General features: G+C 39.3%; 2 protein-coding genes across 6 annotated transcripts in view; one reads left to right on the forward strand and one right to left on the reverse strand.

Annotated features, from left to right (window-relative positions):
• mcf2l2 (MCF.2 cell line derived transforming sequence-like 2) overlaps positions 1 to 7,699 on the reverse strand; it is a 113,304-nt gene extending 105,605 nt beyond the window's left edge. Inside the window, exon 1 of one of the 5 annotated variants that reach the window (XM_085399089.1) lies at positions 6,562 to 7,699. In XM_085399089.1, the coding sequence (XP_085255215.1) occupies positions 6,562 to 6,640 (79 nt within the window). In that variant the 5' untranslated portion in view covers positions 6,641 to 7,699. The remainder of the gene's footprint in view (positions 1 to 6,561) is intronic. The other 4 variants (XM_085399090.1, XM_085399094.1, XM_085399093.1 and 1 more) reach the window with 4 other exon arrangements.
• Positions 7,700 to 8,412: 713 nt separating this feature from the next.
• Positions 8,413 to 17,901, forward strand: rfc4 (replication factor C (activator 1) 4). Its single transcript, XM_085398786.1, has 11 exons — positions 8,413 to 8,558; positions 10,235 to 10,364; positions 11,359 to 11,437; positions 11,916 to 11,995; positions 12,138 to 12,257; positions 12,684 to 12,827; positions 12,916 to 13,036; positions 16,926 to 17,051; positions 17,155 to 17,235; positions 17,320 to 17,433; positions 17,549 to 17,901. The coding sequence occupies exons 2-11, from the start codon at positions 10,249 to 10,251 to the stop codon at positions 17,639 to 17,641; spliced, it is 1,074 nt and encodes a 357-aa protein (XP_085254912.1). The 5' UTR covers positions 8,413 to 8,558; positions 10,235 to 10,248; the 3' UTR covers positions 17,642 to 17,901.
• The last annotated feature ends 1,233 nt before the right edge of the window (positions 17,902 to 19,134 follow it).

Genomic DNA, 19,134 nt, shown 5'->3' on the forward strand with positions numbered 1-19,134 from the left:
ATGGCGAATATTTACATGCACATCTGTTGGGTTGTGTCCAAAAAGTGGGTCAAGGCTGTGGCGCGTGTGTCCAAATAGTCTAATAAGTGTGTTACAGAATGTATGTGATATATAATAAATATTCCTTGCAGACAATAGTTTTGGCAGTTTATCAGACTTTTTCTTTTAGGTTAAATGTTGATATTTTCTGACTGTTAAAACTTTTCATTCCATATAAAAATACATGAAAATATAATATTTAAGGTGACTGAGGAGGATGCATTACTGCAATTTGGCGTGACACATTACTTGTATTTGAGGTTTTATCGTACTAAATTGTACCTGTTTAATTCCTTTCCTTTAATTCTCTTTTCACACATGAAGATGAGAAAAACCACTGAGTGCTAATCAGCTGCGACCAAGACAACTACAGTCATCAGCAACAGCCAATATCTGTCAGTGACCTCAGCTTCTCAGAAATGTTTGTCCTTTCCACACGACTACAGGACTCTTCATTACAGGACATGCGACAAAAAAGTTCTGGGGTATTGTAAATCAGTTGTCTTGGTTCTTTTTGTGTTGTGTGACTGGACAGTTTGTGGAGGAGAAATATTTTTTTACTAAAATGTAACCAAGTTTCTTACTTACTGTGTTATTTAGCATCTAGTTCACACAAGTTACTCTTAAAATGACTTTTCTCAGAAACTTCTGGTGTTACAGTCTAGCCTTATACAGTATTTCCATTCAGACAGTTCACGCATCAGCCTGAATCTTTCTCCACTCGTGTTTGAAAGTGTTAGCTAGGGTTACATGAGGTGCATGTATATCAGTTAGAGCAGCCTGTAGGAATTGCATTTTTCAAAACTATTTCAACAAAAAGAATAGAGCTTTTATTCTGCTGGTCCATTAAAAAAAAAGTCTATTTTTGGTCAACTACTGTTCTAACCGCTGACATCATGGATTATGTCACTGCAGGCCTTGGCTAGCTCACTGACAATGACCTTCTCCTACTGGAACCAGAAAATCACCATAGACTTGAAATGACGCAAGCAAACTATCTTAAAGTGACAGTCCAGGATGCACAAGACGGACATTTCCACACATTACTGAGTACTGACGTTTCAGACCAGGCACTAGAGCAATCTGAATAATTGATGAACATGGCATTCCCACCAGTCCCAGATCGAAAAGGAACAGATGTTGTTTTCTGTTCTCTTTAGCACTTTATTGTTAGCATAAAAAACAAGCTTTCACTCGGCGTGTTTACCAGTTAAGTTATTGGTGAAATCATTTCAGAACTTTCAAGGAAAGCAAAACAGTTAGCGTTCCTGATAAACTGCAAAAAACTAAAAGTGAAACTATGAAATGATTCACATGTCCTGATGAGCGTTTCCAAGGAACACTGTGATTACAGGAATACCTTTCAAAATTTATCAAGTATCTTGACAGCCAACTGAAGTTTTCAAAATGAAAAACTAAAAGGAAAACAGTAGTTGTATCAACGAGTTTGCCCTGTAGTCAACACTGAAACTGTGACCAGACCACTTGACCTTGGCTCATTTGACCTGCTCAGCATTTATCCTCTTAAAAATTGTTCTGTAAAAAAATTAGGCCAAACTGTGAAAGTTCTCCTGTGCTATTGTTCAGCTCTATTGTTGTGAGCAGGACCGTTCAGCTGGCCTCTGTCCAGCAGACAGAAAGAAAGACACTTTCCAAAGGATATGGTGTGCCTCCCCTCCCCACCTCCACTCCTGTATCATATACAGGAAGAGGAGGTGTGCCTCCCCTCCCCACCTCCACTCCTGTATCATATACAGGAAGAGGAAGCAGAGAGAATACAGTGCTAACGTCATCACTACAAAGGTTGGCGCTGTTTGGAAGCTTGGGTGGGTGACAGGGGTTTCAGGCAGGAGGCCTCTGAATAATATTACAAATCCTGAGCTGCTATCAATAGGCTGCAGTTGAGATTTCAGTAGCGGACCTCTGAAGACATGTAAGATGTGAACGCTGTCAAATACAGAAAACTGGTAGTGTAATGTTAGATGAATCTCCAGAAAGATACAATGCAGCAAGCAAAAGGCCAGGCAACAATACTGCTAATTCTGCCCTGTTGTATCTTATACCAAACGACATATATGACCACATTATGATTTGAGTTCCAAGCTGTAAGGATAAGCATCTAACCTAGCACCATAAACTCAATACAATATCATAAATGATATATAGCGATTTTCATACACACACTACAGACCACCTAGCTTTTTTAAGGGGGCAAAGCGAGGCATTAAGAAGCTACTCAGAAGACATAATCTCTTCAGCATGTCCTGGGCCTGCTCCATAGTCTCTTCAAGTTCAATCAAGCCCAAAACACCTGGAGGTAGACCAGGAGGTATACCCAAATGACTTCACCTAACTCTATTTAATCCTTTCCGATTTTATAAATGTTTTTAATTTATTTATTTGACATGTGACAGATAGCTGTGTACAACAGTCATCCAATAAGATTTACATTTTCTCAGTTATGTAGAAAAGACTTCAACCGAGAAGAGGAATCACAGATCCATAACAGGTCGGCATTTTGTTGGCAAGATAACTCATAATTAAAACAACTGGGAATTGTGTAGGGGAAACAGGGGATAGTTGTAACATAACGTTTGACATTTCTGTCTGTAGCTTGGAGCTCTTTTAAGGTAGTGGATTCAAAATGTAATGCAAAGTATTTACATATATCTGCTATTAAATAGTACAGCTATTTTCTCTGCAGCACAATTACTCATTGTGTGGTCTCAGACACAAAGAGTGAAACGTTACAATTGACCCCATAGCCTGGATTAGTTGTAACATATCCGTGGGTGAAAAAACGGACAAAATCTTAACATGTAATCGTTTTTATTCAACACCTGAATGCACTTAGAACTATTTATGTAGCTATGTGTGTGTGACAGAATGCAGAAATCTAGCTTTTGAACATCCATGAGAAGAATTACTTTTTTCATGGCTTACCTTGGTGTGGTTTGCAAAGTGCTTCAGAAAGATGAGGAAATCTGTTTCTTGCATCCATCCTGATTTATTTCCACTACCAATACTTCCTACTGGCCCATCTCTGACAAAGTGGTCTGCATAACGTGGGAACACAAACATTGGAGGAACTGTGTTGCCAATGGCATTAACCGCATATACAAAGGTGACCAGTGAACCTCTCTCTGCTGGTGTCATTGTCCCAACTTGTTTAATATAAGTTAAAGTAATAGTGTGGTAAGTTGTAACATCTGCATTATTGTTACAACTAACCCAGACTGTTGCTGTTACAACTGACCCAGACTCCTATAGCCATGAACTAGCTAACATTACAGCCAACGGCTAAAACATTAGCACTAAAGACCTACACAGAATATATCCCCATAGACATACAAATAACATAATTTAAGTTTGATGAGTTTAACTGCAAAGCAGATAATGCTATTACAAAGTAACATAAAGTTGAAATAAAAAAACATACTTTTTTGCATACAAATTAATTTTTTTCTTCTTAAATTGTCTGTGTTTGCCAAAATGTGCTAATGTTTCACATGTGATAGAAGAAATGAATTGGGCATGTACAGGATGAATCACATCATTTGACACTTAGCTCTGATTGGAGAAATTGGAAGTGCTACAACTGACCCACGTTACAACTATCCCTGGGTTCTCCTGCAAGCTAATATGCAACGTGACTAACATAACATTAGTCACCTCCTATATGTGCTCATAATGACATCACCAGTTCAGATAAGGTTTGAAAGTGTTGCCTGAAACTGTTTGGCTCTTCCTCTGTTTCTGCATGCTCTGAAACCCAATTCATGTCAAACAGTATCATCTTATAACATTGGTACAGTACATTCTCATGATCTGTCTCTACTGATCTAACACACACCAAGGAAAATTGATTCCATCTTTGATCAATTACATTCTGCCATTTGAGGCTTCTCCTCCTCCTGCTGCCTGCACAATATCAAAGGTGAAAAGCCAACAAGCTCTCTTGAAAATGACTGTACAGAAAATTAGAGAGAGTGTCTGTCATTCCTTTAATGACAATAAGCAGAGGTGGAATTACATCACCAAAAGCCCTTATAGTTTGTTTTGTTTATACTCATAAAGGAATAGTGAAAAAAATGACCACCAAGATTTTTTGGTAATCACTTTCACTTTACCCTGGTGAGAAATATTATAAAGTCATAGAATGATGGCGATTTCATAGTAACTTTGAAATCCAGTGCTCAGGAAATTCAACTGCATTTATTAACATGGGCCTGCTGTGGTGAAACTACAGAGTCCTGTAGATGAATTCCAAAAAGGTGCATCTTAGATAACATGCTTTTTATGCAACACTGGAATATAGCAGCCTACCAGTCGTAACAGTGAAAAGCTGTATTAGGAAAAATTGCCTCATTCAGCAATCGACTCATACTTTCCCTTCCCGCTGAAGAGGTGATTCACTTTAAGTCTTGCCTTTATTAAAGCTTCAGCATCTCCCAAGTAATTTTGTTAAGTAGCACAATCCTCATTTAGTTGTCAGTTAAACAAATTATTGAAAGAAGTATAAATGCATATTAGGCAGTTGCAGTATGAAAAAGAAAAAAACTGCAGTAATTTGCATGATAATCTGTGTAGCTTGAGTGTAATGTTAAAAGTTTGTTTTCATGAGCTGTTAATGCATATTTGAATTGTGGGAGAGCAATATTTTCTCACCTTTCATAAAGGATGGTTCAATGTATCCAGTGCTAAAGGGGACCATACATGAAGCAATGCAGCACATTTACTTAATTAGAGAATTCATCCAGCTCTTATTATCGTTCTCACACAGATGCTTCCAGCTTCACGTCACTCAATTAGGAACCTTCTTAAGTAAACTGACTGTTAAACTGCAGCCTTTGACTGGAGCCCATCTGAGCTTTCACTGGACACATACTGATACTGGTCATCCATCGCAAAGCTAACACGGATAGACAGGCAATTATTCACACTCACATTCACACTTTTGTCAATTTAGAATCACTGATTAACCTAACACACATCGGAGAAAACTGGAGTACTTGGAGTGAATCTATGCAGTTTTTGTTGTTTTGAAAAAAATATATATTCCTTTTATTTGCCTCTAAAAAGTGGGGTTAAGGTTAATTGTAATCATCAATCACAGAGAGAGGCCTTTAACTGGACATCCAATATTTGTTATGAAATTTTAGTAATGTATAACTTTAAGACCGAACTGAAAGGCCTGAAGTAACAAAAAATAATAATAATGCACAAATTTTATTAATGACAAATTAGCTGCATAGACAGATCATTGATGGTTGGGTCTGTGTATTAATGATGTGCAGACATAAATCAGTTCACAGAGTCATATTGTAGTTTCGTGTCATTCTTTTTTGGACTGAAACAAGTCACACTACTGTAAATCAATTAACTTCAGAGTGCAGACTTAAAATTAAGTTACACTCAGGTTAGCATGAGACCAATATCAGTAGTTTCTCAATTATATAATGGGTATAACAAGTAATCTTTTAAAAACAGGTGAAGAATATAACAATATCCAGTTAAATTAACACCTTTACAGAATCATCTGTGCTGCAAACACTGGTGGCAGCATACTGAGCGAGCATGATTTCCAGTAAATTAATTCAGAGCCAGTTTCCATAGTAACACTCTTCACAGGCTGCCCTCCGCCCCCCTACCCATCATTCTCTTAGCTACTGTGCAGTGCAGGCAGTGCAGCAATGGAGAATACTGTGCAATGCAACCGTCTCCAGCGTGGCACATTAACCTACTTCCACACCAGAAACAACCCGGATGCGGAATTAGAGAGAAGGAGGATGAAAAATGATGGATGAATGAGGAGAAAAGTGCAAGGAGAAAAAAAGGTTTGAGTGGACTGAACTACATGGAAGGCAGAATGAAGGACACACAGAGGGGAGAGAAAGGACGAACTCGGGATGGAAAAGAAGTGATTACTATGAGAGAAGGGCAAAGAGGAGAGCTGGAAATAAAAGGCACAATGAAAAAACTGAGTAAAGGTAACAAGACAGAAACTTAAATGGACAATATCAATGGAAGACTGAATATGTATCATCATTATTCATATTAAAACAAGAAAATAAGATCCTGGTCTCAGTAATATTTACTCGCATCAAAGGAAACAGTTAATGTATGCCAGTGAAAATGAGAATGAAATGAAAAATCAATTAAAAAAAATGTTGATTGCTGCTGAAAATCACAACTGAACCCAATGACTTCTCTGCTACACTCTTTGGCACATGTTCCTTATTGCCCATCGCATCCCTCTTCACTCAGTGGTCCTGATGAGAGGATGGAAATTCCCTGCCTCCATTTCATTTGCCCTACTTCCTAATCACAAGTCAAAGATTTATAGATGAAGATCTTTCACCACAACGAGGGTATATTCCAAGAGGCGGGCTCTCCTTAGAATTTCCCATGAGAGGATACCGTTTAAAACATCCGCTCCTCTTATTCTAATTAATCCACCTGAGAGTGAAACATGAACAGACAGACAAAGGGGGGAAACTGAGAAGATATACGATGACTTACCGACATGAGTGATGACACACTCGACCCTCTGTAGCAGCTCCTGAACCGACATCTCGTCCTCTCTCAGCCAGCACAGCATCTCAGGGTGTGGGTTGCATCCACTCTTCTCTTGATCTCTCTTCGTCTCACTCTCTCTCTCTGCTGCCACACCTCCTCTCGTCACCCTTCCACCCCAGACAGTCTCCCCTGCTTTTGCTCCCTAATCCAATTTTCTCCCCTGAGATTTGTGTCTCCCTTTCTTCCCCTCATATATGTTGATTCTTATTTATACTCTTATTCCAAGTCCTTCCTCACATTTATCACCATCACAGACAGCCACAAAGCCTGGGGATAATGATAATGTTGATGCCACTCCCAGCCACTTAGCTAAATAGTAAGTCTACGTATAAAATAACCACGCTGCTAGTAAGGCACATATAAAGTAACAAAAAAAAACCCATTTGGGGTTGATAGAATAGAAAATAAAATAGCTTAGTCAATTGAACGGTGAGCAAGATAATCTGCCAGTCAGTGTTCAGTAAAAAACAATGGCAAGGTAACTGTTAAGCAATTAAACAATAAAAGCCAGAACAAGTCAAGCGGAAAGACAACAAAAGAGGCAATTTGTTTGTCACCCTATCAGTCAGAAAACTGTGCCAATAGTAAAAAATAAAACTGCATTTTCAGAAAATTTGTAAGTAAAAACATCCAATTATTGATCAGCCATCCAGACACGAATAGAGCCAACCGTTCCTTGTCATGATGCTCCAAGCCCCAACTGAAAACCAGAAAAATCCTCATAGAACAAAAGTAAATATTTACAGCACCTCTAACCTAGGAAAAGACAGAATGCTCCTCAGCCAGGGGAGATAGTTGAGTCAACTCCATTGAAAGGGAAACTCCTCAAGCTTGATGGGCAGGAAATCAGTGGTGCTGCTGCTTTGATGATGCTCTATTTGCTCTCATAAAGAAGCTGAGTCACACAGAAGGAAAACGAATCAGAAGGCTGCTTCACCTGCCTGCAGGGCGGAGGGAGAGACACAGAGCTGGCTGAGGGTGGGGTGGAGGTTAATAGGTCCAAGAGAGAAATCCTGGTGCCTGGAGCTGGACTGTAAGAGGAGTGGAGCCCCAGGAACACACAATGATTATCAAATTAAACATTATAAAAAATATATATATATTCTGTTTTTGTTAAATATGTGGGAAAATAACATAAAACATTTTTAAAACCCTACATATTTAGCCATCAAAAAGACCGTGTTAAATTAAATAACTCACACGACTCATCACGCAAGAGCACGAACAAAACAAATCATTTACGCTTTCACTTCACATAGTCATTCGGTGCTACTAAAGCCGCTCTGCTAATCCAGCTCCACATTTTGCCAGAACCAAACAATGTAAGGGGCTCTAGCATCTCTCCATGGCCCTGTATGCTCCTGGGACTGTCTATTAGCCAGAGACATCTGTGCTCTTGCTACTCATTCATCTTCTCTCTGCAGGCAATCACAGGCTGTACAACAGAAACAGCCAAGATCAATGGCCCATCAACTGGCTGACAAAACAAAGCACATAATCCTGTATTTCTTAGGAACATGACTACACAGTGTTTGTTTTTGTCAGATGAAATCATTAAATCTAAACTATCGGATTATTTATTTGTTTATTTGTCTAAAATTTAACAGTTTAGAATATAAGCGGAAATATTGCGTATTAACAAACCAAACGAAAATAACGGGAAATTATGAAGGATATAGAATGAAAAGGAGACAAAAAAAGCCCCTCTCCCCCAAAAGGAGAAAGGGATGGGAGGAGACGTGACTAAGGAAACGAGCGGCGTCCGCACCATATGATTGGAAGGTACACAATAACGTCGACGGAAGTGTTTTCGGCCGCTAGCGCGGGAAGACTTACTGACGTTGTTGAGGACACGGAGTTAAGCAGACAGGGGTCGAGCCAGCTGCCAGAATTATTATTACTACTATTGGAGTTTTAGATATTCATTCACTCCGCCCTAGGTAAGACTTCTAAAGCGGTCCATGTTTATGAAAAAAGACACAAGGCGGCCCTTTGGAGCTAACAACGGGGCTAATGTTATTAGCTCATAGTAAGCACAGTGGCTAACTCACCTAGCCTCGTTAGCTTCCATGATAAGTTGTGCTATGATGCTAAAAACAGTGCCAAATGCCATTTAATGTTCAAGAAGACGGCGTGGAAATATTTCTTTAAGTGTTTACTAACCGCAGCTAACATGGGCTACACACCAGTGATGTCTGGGTCAAGCTGTCTCTGCTGTTCAAAGTAAACCACTAACTTCACTTTCTCATTAGCGAGCTACATAATGAATACAGTTCTGTCTGTTGTGATGTTAAATTTCTTAAGTGCCGCTCTTGCATCCCAACGTTATGATGTCAAATTTTAACGTTTACTGTCCAACGAATGAAATAAGGCTTGACGTTAACGATTAATGATTGTTATGTCTTTTTCTCCAGTCGTTCAACCATTCTTTAAACGATCTGTTAACTCATACTTGTGCATACCGGGTCTAAAAAGACTTGTAGCAAATCTTTCAGTACAACAGAGCGATCTTTCTGAGGCGTGCCTCTTCTTTTGGCTGCACTGTTTAGGGGTCGCCACAGTGTGCCTCCTAGCATCCTTCTCTGTCACTTCAACTCTGCATGTCCTCCCACACTACGTCAATGAACCTTCTCCGGGCGACCGTGGCTCAGGGGGTTGGAAATCGCATCTGTAACCGGAAGGTCGCCGGTTCGATCCCTGGGCTCTCTGTTCTGGTCGTTGGGCAAGACACTTTACCCTACTTGCCTACTGGTGTTGGCCAGAGGGGCCGATGGCGCGATATGGCAGCCTCGCTTCTGTCAGTCTGCCCCAGGGCAGCTGTGGCTACAACTGTAGCTTGCCTCCACCAGTGTGTGAGAGTGAATGAATAGTGGTATTGTAAAGCGCTTTGGGTGCCTTGAAAAGCGCTATATAAATCCAATCCATTATTATTATCTGTGTTCTTCCTTGTTTCCTCCTTTCCGCTAGCTCCATATTCAGCATCCTTTGTCCTAAATATCCACTGTCTCTGCACTTGTCCAAACTGCCAAACTGCCAGAAGTGGACTGAAACTGACTTTACTCCTACACAGCACCCATGCTATCTTGCATAGATGGAGCGCTTTAGGTTGAAGTTGTAAAATGTTGCTTTTTTTGTTTCTTTCTTTTGGTTTTGTTTGTTTGATTAACTTGGCTCCCTCTCTAACTTTGTCTCCAACACTACTCCGTAATCAATGGTTGGGAGATGGTGACACTAACAAAAAGACAGCAGGCTGAGCTGGAGGTGGAGCTAAAGATGCTTTCATTTTCTTGAAAGTTACTTGAATGAACAGGATTAGAAATAAGGGGTGCATATATGATGTAGCTCATAATTGGCTTGATAATTTGGATTTCAATTATTCTGGCATGTTATGGTTTACTTGTTAGGTGACATGTCTTTGAATATTGCAGCTTTCACGAGAATAGCTTGATTAAACAAGGCAGCTACATGTGGACATCATGGTACAGGATGGAATTCTGCACAGTGCTGGACATTTGTTTTATCTTTGTTTCCAAAATATTGTTACAACCTACCCTACCTCTGTATAATTATGATATAATAATTATAGTGTGTGCATTTTGTATGTTCATTTTAACAGAATAAAGAAGAGTCATGCAAGCATTTTTGAAAGGAGCAACAGGTCAGGCAGCCAGGCCTCAGAAAGATAAGGCAGTGGCTGGACCCAGTGCAGAGAAGAAAGCCAAGGCTGTTCCTTGGGTAGAAAAGTAGTAAGTATGACCCACAAAGGTGTACTGTACACTACATCTGATTAACTATACAGAGTTACAGGAATCTCAAGAATCCTTCAGGACAAAACTTTTAACCGCCTTTTAACCGGGGGACTGTTCAGTATTGCCATAAAAATCCAACATTTTTTTGTTTTGTTTTTTTAGTCTTGGGGTTGATTTACAGAAATGTTTAATCTGTAAAATGCATAATGAATAATAGCGTCATGTGTCTCATTTTTACATTTTGATCATCTTTTGATGTCACAGTGAAATTCAGGATTGTTTCTTGACTCAAAATGATTATTAAATCCCCCAAACATGGAACACATAGTTTGCATGTAAGTGCATTGGAGGGTGACCACAGAGCTACAAATAAAACAGTTGGACGTACATTGTTTTGTTTTTTCCTTTCCCATCTTTACAAGAATTTCTGGTCCTTTTAACTGACTGCCATTATTTCACAAATGTATTATTTATTATGTATATATTTATTTAATATTCTTATGCAGTGCACTATCATCCTAATATATTTTATTCTATCAGTTATTGTGTAATAGATAGTTACACTACAGTATTTTTAACCTGGTTCGGTCGTTGTGATTTTTTTTTTTTTTTGTGTTCTTCTCTTTTTGTAATTTTGTTCAGCAGTGCTTCTGCGATATGTTGACTAATGACAATAAAATAATCTAAAGTCATATTTTTGTGAAACTTTTGTTTAACACACAATTATCACCTAAATTATGATATAAGGTCATGTTTGTCATTTTAGAGGCAAGACAATGTGAAATGTAATGGATAGTGAGTCATATTATTGACTTTCAGATGCTTAAATTGAACAAATATTTCACGGTGATGCGGTTAAAAGTGCTTCTGTTTTGTTGTTGCACAGTTCTCTGGAGTCTATATATAATCTGTAGCCTGTGCTGATATTGAAGCTTGTGAGGTACTCAAACCAGTTTTTTTTTTTTTTTCCTCTTTCTTCAATGAACTCCAGCAGGCCAAAGTGTGTTGATGAGGTGGCCTTTCAGGAGGAGGTTGTAGCAGTGTTGAAGAAGTCTCTGGAAGGAGCAGATGTAAGTAACATTTGGTTGGTTTTTTTTTTTTGGGGGGGGGGGGGGGGGGTTATAGCCTTGGCTGCATTACTGCATTTGGTTTGTTGATGACAATGAAAATGCCATACACTCTGGTTTTTGGTCCCTTTAATCTTGTGATTCAGAACAGAGCCTTTCAAGATCATAATGTGGAGGGTTGTTTTGGGTGGAAGTGGACAGTAAACATTTCTCTTATCTGACAGACAACTTTAGTCAGCAGACTTCCCATCACCTGATAGGAGATGAGTGTGTTTTTGTTCTCGTGCATGTACCACGTATACTGTAAGAATGTTTTCGAACTTGTGTCAGATTGCTTTGTCACAATGTAGCAGTGTGTTGTTATACAGTATAAACATGGTTATTTCCAATATTTTTGTATTCGGGTTGTACTTGTGCTCATTTTGCACATTCTGCAAGGCCATAAAGGCACAGTATCATTGGATCTGTGTTTAAATTGCAGCTTCCCAACTTGCTCTTCTATGGCCCTCCTGGAACAGGAAAGACCTCTACCATCTTAGCTGCTGCCAGAGAACTTTATGGGTGGGTAAACTGTATGTGTGGTATTTGATAAGAGATTTCACATCAGTCATTTCTTCATCATAGTTTTTAAACCTTTGTTGATCTCTCTCCTTTTTTCTTTGCACTGTTCCTGCTCATATTTGACTCATGTCTCTGTTTTCAGTCCAGAACTGTACAGGCAGAGGGTGCTGGAGCTCAATGCCTCAGATGAAAGAGGCATCCAGGTCGTCAGAGATAAAGTCAAAAACTTTGCTCAGCTCACTGTTGCCGGGACACGCCCAGAGTGAGTCAGCATTTTACAGTTTGTGATAATAAGAAAACAGCTAGACTTATTTTTTGTTTTGGGTTTTTTTTGTACGAGGTTACTCACATTTATAAATTGGTAAATGTGAATTAAAAGGCAAACTGGGATTGTTTTCAGCTCTGCATACATCAGACGTCATCCTCTAATTGTAGAGCCAATCACAAACTGAAGGAATAAGTTCCTGTATGTACAGTTTTCCTTTAAAACATGCAAATATTTTTGGCTATAAAGGTAAAGTGACTGTGCGTCATAAAGCACATTTCAGTGGTGCCAGCAGTGCTCTGATGATAACTCAGTTTACAGACAGAACAGCTTTTGGAATAATTATTGAAATAAAGTACCAAAGTCTCTGTCAGTAAAGTCCAAACTAATGTTGAAACTTTCACTATTTTGCTACATTTGCAGCGGGAAGTCGTGTCCTCCTTTTAAGATCATCATACTGGATGAGGCCGATTCCATGACAGCGCCAGCTCAAGCTGCTCTCAGACGGACCATGGAGAAGGAGTCTCGCACAACTCGGTTTTGTCTCATCTGTAACTATATAAGCAGGTCTGCTGTGGGTTGTTGCTCAGAATCAATTAAACACACAGTTAACACAGTTATTGTAATCCTGCTTGTATGTCTGTGTGTTTTCTAGGATTATTGAGCCTCTGACTTCTCGATGTTCCAAGTTTCGCTTCAAACCTCTAGCCAATCAGATCCAGGAAGAACGTCTACTAGAGATATGCAAAAAGGAGAACCTCAAGTACACCAAAGAGGTAGGAAGAAAGAAAATGATTGTGCTGCTATCCGGTCTTCAAGTGATGACGTGATGAATCCTGCTTCTGGGCCCAAACGACTCAGCGTTTAATAAGGCTTTTGTGTTTTTAACACGTTTTAATGCTTTGTATCTTGTTCTATTTAATCTCAACAAGCCCCTAAAAACAGTCAGTGATCACAGTGGTCGGCCTTTCTGTTTTTATTACCACTATTCATTTTAAAGCGTCAGGTTTTGAAACCTTACGATGTAACTACAGCCGAGCCCATGCAGCAGTATATTAATGACTAACCTGGTATTTTGGATGGATTATATCAGTCGTTCTCCTGACTGAAGTTTGGTCCTTTTACAGCATCCTGCCATGCGGTTGCATTTGTCCCTAACCTTCGGGAACCCTCGCGTTAACTTTTATTGAGTGGAAAAAAGTTAGCGTTCGTCCTCCAGCCTATCTGTGTTTATGCTAACATAGCTGTGTCGCTAGCGATCATGTAGCACATCATTATATACCAGCTAGCCAAATTTCAGTAACCCTATAAACGTCACTGCTGTTTAGTTTTCTGTCTTCATTTATGTCGGAAGTGATAGCAGAGCTGTACATCTTAATTTTTTTCAGAAATCTCTGTCAGAACATGGTATATTATATTTAAGTGGAAACTAGCGAGCTAACTTCCTGCTAACTTCTAACAGTGTTAAATTTCATAAATTCTGTTTTCATGGATGCCTGGATGTTAAACTTAATTGTTACACCTGGTAAAGCAGCAACACTGATCATTTTATTACAGATGAAAGAATTTAGACAGTTTTCAATCCTCAGTGATGCAGCAGCGATCGTTTGACTGTGACCTTAAGCGGAGTTTGGGCCCAGACATGGCTAATGACATCAGATTTAAAGACCAGATAGTGTAATGTAGACCTGTGAGAAATTTCTAAGATGTCTTACGCACTTCTAGTGTAGGTTCATTTTTTAATTGCTTGATACATGGGGAAAAATGCCTCGTAAAAATTATTTGAAAGTGCTCTTTGATTTTAACTGAGAGGCTGACTTAAAAGGAGAGTGTAAAAGAAATTACCAGACATAATAATCCTACCAGTGGGTGCTGCTAAATGTTTTATGGTTTTTTTTTCTTTACAAAAGCAGCACACAAAAAGAAAACGATTCATGTAACACATAAAAGAAAGTCTGCTCTTTCCTTTTATTACTAATGAAGCTGTAATCTTCAGCAGTGACCGTATCTGCAGGTTTAAAGATGATCAGTTGTACACTTTTTAGGTCTTTTTGGAGACTGCTATGAGGATATGTGACATTTTAGTCCTTCTACAAAATGTCAAAAATAATTAAATAGTTGACCAGTACAAGTATAGTTTCAACACATTTATTTTACTCATCCACAAATACATATTGAATGTTTTTTTGTTTTTGTTTTTTTTACACAGAAGTACAAATCAGGGTTTAGTAAGGAGCTCAACTCAGAACGATGAGCTGTATCTTTTAACTTTGTTAATGTTAGATTGAGTCTGACCCTGGCACCACCAGTATTTTAAGATAAATCTGCACACATCCTCCCCATAACAGACTCAACAGAAAGTCAAGGTTTTAAATACCCAAGTAATTTGTGTCGTGCTCACTGTATTAAACTCACTTCCAGCCCTGTATTTTTGTTCTTGGACATTACTGAAGTAACTTTGCATGAATCACCATTCAAATCAATCCTTATTTGTCTTGTTTTTGTCCTTGGTGCAGACTCCCAGTTGAGTCCAGCCAGCTTTCTTGTGATTTGATTGCAGAGGCCAAAAAACAAACAAAAAACAAGACAACTCCCATTTTCCTGTTTGTTTAACTGCTCGGCTGTTAAGCCTGTCCACAAATGTATATGAGCAAACAGCTGTTTATTTTTTAATATTTAATGTTTAAAACAGGGGATTGTTGCAGTTGCCTTTTTTAGGTGTAGCAGACATCAGCCCCTGTACAACTAACTGGGGTTTAAGTTTGCAGTGTTCAGTAGCATGAGCAGAAAAGTGATATGTACATCAGTCAATTTACAATTCAATGCACTGTCACTCAATTTCATTAAGCAATAAGAGGCTCCACCTACTGGTCGAAGCACATACTACAGTCATTCTACATGATCCATTTCTATACATTTGATTTAATTGTATTAGTAGATGATTATTAACATCCTTTGCTGGTGCTGCATTTTCAAATAAAAAAAGAACGCAAAGTGTGTGAAGAGATGGTTTTTGTAAAGTATAAACATTTTTGCTTACCTCAAATCAAATCAAAATCAAATCAAATCACTTTTATTGTCACATCACATGTGCAGGTACATTGGTACAGCACATGTGAGTGAAATTCTTGTGTGCGAGCTTCACAAGCAACAGAGTTGTGCAAAATACAATAATGTAAACAAGCAAAATACAAGAATGGCTACATCTGAAACTAATAAATATATGTACAATATATAATATTATATGCATTTCTGGATGTGTATACTAAATATTTTTCTACGTGTGTGTGTGTGTACACATATTTTACAAGTTAAATAGAGTAAACAATAAATAAAATATATAAAATAAAATATACAGAGTGAGACATGTGCAAAACAGTGGCATTTATATACAGTATGGAGTGCATAATGTTGAAGTTCCAGTAGTGAAGGTGAGGTGTCTATGACGTGTTCAGCAGTCTGATGGCCTGGTGGAAGAAGCTGTCTCTCAGTCTGCTGGTACGGGACCGGATGCTGCAGAACCTCCTTCCTGATGGAAGTAGTCTGAACAGTTTATGGCTGGGGTGACTGGAGTCCTTGATGATCCTCCCCGCTTTCCTCAGGCAGCGCTTCCTGTAGATGTCTTGGAGGGAGGGAAGCTCACCTCCAATTATCCGTTCAGAGCACCGCACTACTCGCTGGAGAGCTTTGCAGTTGTAGGCGGTGCTGTTGCCATACCAGGTGGTGATGCATCCAGTGAGGATGCTCTCAATGGCACAGTGATAGAAGGTCCTGAGGATGCGGGGGCTCATGCCGAATCTTTTCAGTCTCCTGAGAAAGAAGAGGCGCTGCTGCGCCTTCTTCACTGTTTTGTTTGTGTGTACTGACCACGTAAGATCCTCAGCCAGATGTACACCAAGGAACCGGAAGCTGCTCACTCTCTCCACAGCAGCGCCGTTGATGGTGATGGGGGTGTGTACTTCTCTGCACCTCCGGAAGTCCACTATCAACTCCTTTGTCTTTGCGACGTTGAGGGTGAGATGGTTGTCTTGACACCAGTGGGTCAGGGCGCTGACCTCCTCCCTGTAAGCCGTCTCATCACTGTTGGTGATAAGACCCACCACTGTAGTGTCGTCCGCAAACTTCACAATGATGTTGGAGTTGTTAGTGGCCTGTAAAGTATTTTAGATACAGGGAATGTTACGCAGGAATGTTCCTGCCTAAAATTTTGATTGTAACATAAATAGATGGATTATCATGACTGCAGACTTCTCTACATTTGTGAAGAGTACCGGTATGTGTGGCCTGCTCCCGTCGTAAGCACAATAGCACAAGGCAGAAGAGTTCTCAGTGACAGGCAGGAAGTGTTGAATATTCTTAACTGTATGATATGTTAAAAAAATGGCTAATGTAATTCAGATGCCTGAGGGCACAGCCAGTTTCCATTTCCATTTTACTGTGTTTGGTCTGGTAATACTGGCGGTGTTCCTCCACCACTGTCCCTGGTCCTGTGCCCACCTTTCCCAGGTGGTAATCCATCCATGGTCAGAAATGTATTCGCTGTTGAAAAAGTCTGATTTGAGTGACATCTATGTGCTGCATAACATGTGAGTGGAGATATAGCAGAACTGCAACTGCTTTCTTTGCATAGCTGGTGGAGTCTGATAACTGTCTTTCCTAATCCAGAGTATAGCAGCCTTGGTGCGGGTGTCTGAAGGCGACCTGCGGAAAGCCATCACATTTTTGCAAAGTGCTGCACGCCTCAATGTCGACAAGGAAATCACTGATTGTGCTGTTATTGAAATAGCAGGGGTGAGCTGGACTTCATTTGTATCACAGTAGACTGCAAGAAATGATTATTAACTGTAGTTAGAATGTCTTTCTCATCTGAGATCTTGCTTCTGCTCTCTGTTAGGTTGTACCTGACAAGATGATTGACAACCTGCTCCAGATCTGCTTCAGAGGAACATTTGAGAAACTGGAGGTAGCAGTCAGGGTAAGTGTTCTAATAGCCTGAAATAGGTAGTTAAGCACAAAATAAAAGGTATGGCAATCAATCTTTAATCATCTTCTCTGTCAGAACATGGTGGATGAAGGCTATGCAGCCACACAGATCTTGACACAGCTTCATGAGTGTGTCATAGAGCAGGACCTGAGTGACAAGCAGAAGTCGACTATCACAGAGAAGATGGCAGTAAGTCATATAATACGGTGCTGTTTTTTTTGCAGCTACAATAGTAAGTCGGAATAAATGTAGAAGTTAAATCCTTTTTTTAATGACTCGATCTGTTTGTTTTTCTCTGGTTCAGGTTGTGTGCAAGTGTCTGTCAGATGGTGCAGACGAGTACCTGCAGCTGTTGAGTCTGTGTTCAGTCATCATGCAGGAGGCTTCCCACAACTAAATCCCCTTCCATAAACGTCATGGTCATCTGCTCCCATTGGGACCAAAGGCTTTACAGAGACACTTAACTCAGATTTATCTGCATTTGATTGTTGTTTGGGATGCTTAACCGTGGACACCATGCGACAGTGATCATTCATAAACAACGTCAGAGCACTTCATTAAAAAAAAAAAGAAGAAAAAAGGACATGTTGGTACTTATCCAACATACTTTTGTACACTTTTTGAATTCTGGAAAATAATAAATAGTTCTTTCTTGTTTTCAGGGGTTCGCTGTTTTTATTCTTCAAGGAAAGTGTTGAGTTAACAAGCAAAACTGTGACGTGTGCTCTTGGTGCTTTCTTAACTGAATTGTAAGACATATAATACAGTACAGTGCAGGTTTGATCCACCTCTCGTTTAAACATAGTTTTGCTTTAAAGGAGCCAGACTTTTATTTTGTTGCCAGTGTCTTCTTTTTTCTTTTTCTTTTTTTCTTTTTTTTTTGGGGGGGGGGGCATGATAATCACCCTAAACGCACTGCCAGTGCAGTAAAAACGTCATCAGTCATGAAATTGGCCTCCTTAGAGCCCAGACCTCAACATTATTGAAGTTGTGTGTTATCATCTTGACTGAGAATGAAACAAAAGGCATCCATCCAAAGAAAAGCTTTGGATATCTTTGAGGATACCCGGAGAACACTTTGTGAAGTTCAAGTTCAAATTTACTTATATAGCACTTAAAACAACAGGTGTTGACCAAAGTACTGTACAATACAATGGGCAAGTCAATAAACATAAAAAAAACAGAATAGTGTTTTAGAAGAGAAAATCATTTAAAAAGTGAATAAAATCATAACGTATAATAGTAACAAACTCATGATGAATCAAAAGTCAGAGAATAAAAATGGGTCTTTAGATGACTTAGTATCCAGTGTTGAGGAGGATCTGATATGCAAAAGCAATGTATTCCAAAGTTTGGGGGCAGCCACAGCAAATGCCCGTTCTCTGTGTTTTAATCTGGACCTAGGGATAATCACATGAAGAAATTACAAAAACGAGTTCAGTCTGTGTAGAAGAATAACTGGACACACAAATTGTTCAGTTTTTGCCTTATTTACTTTGATTTCATATATATTTGCGGATGTTTCAATAAATCGCTCCACCTTCCCATTTCCCTAGCAAAACATGAAGAAATAATTGATGGCTCAAGACTTTTGCACAGTGCTGTAAGGATTAGTGTGTGGTATGGAGCAGCCAGTAAGTTCAGCCTGTTTGTTAGCACTAAACACACTAAATGTGTCTGTATGGTTTATCTTGCTCACCAAGTTTGCTGTAGTTTACAAAACAAACAAAACAAAAATCAGCTGGTGGCAAAAGTACAATTGTACATGATGTAATGTTCATCACAAGGTTATGTGTCAGACATTGTTTGGCTTAGACACATTAGCTGGCACACTGGTATCTACAGATGATTTCACTGCTGGCAGAAGCACAGTGACTGTAGATGTTTAGC

The sequence above is a fragment of the Rhamphochromis longiceps genome, linkage group LG23 (genome assembly GCF_057381845.1).
Source record: "Rhamphochromis longiceps isolate RC_006_pf linkage group LG23, R_longiceps_female_GT1.1, whole genome shotgun sequence".
Taxonomy (NCBI): domain Eukaryota; kingdom Metazoa; phylum Chordata; class Actinopteri; order Cichliformes; family Cichlidae; genus Rhamphochromis; species Rhamphochromis longiceps.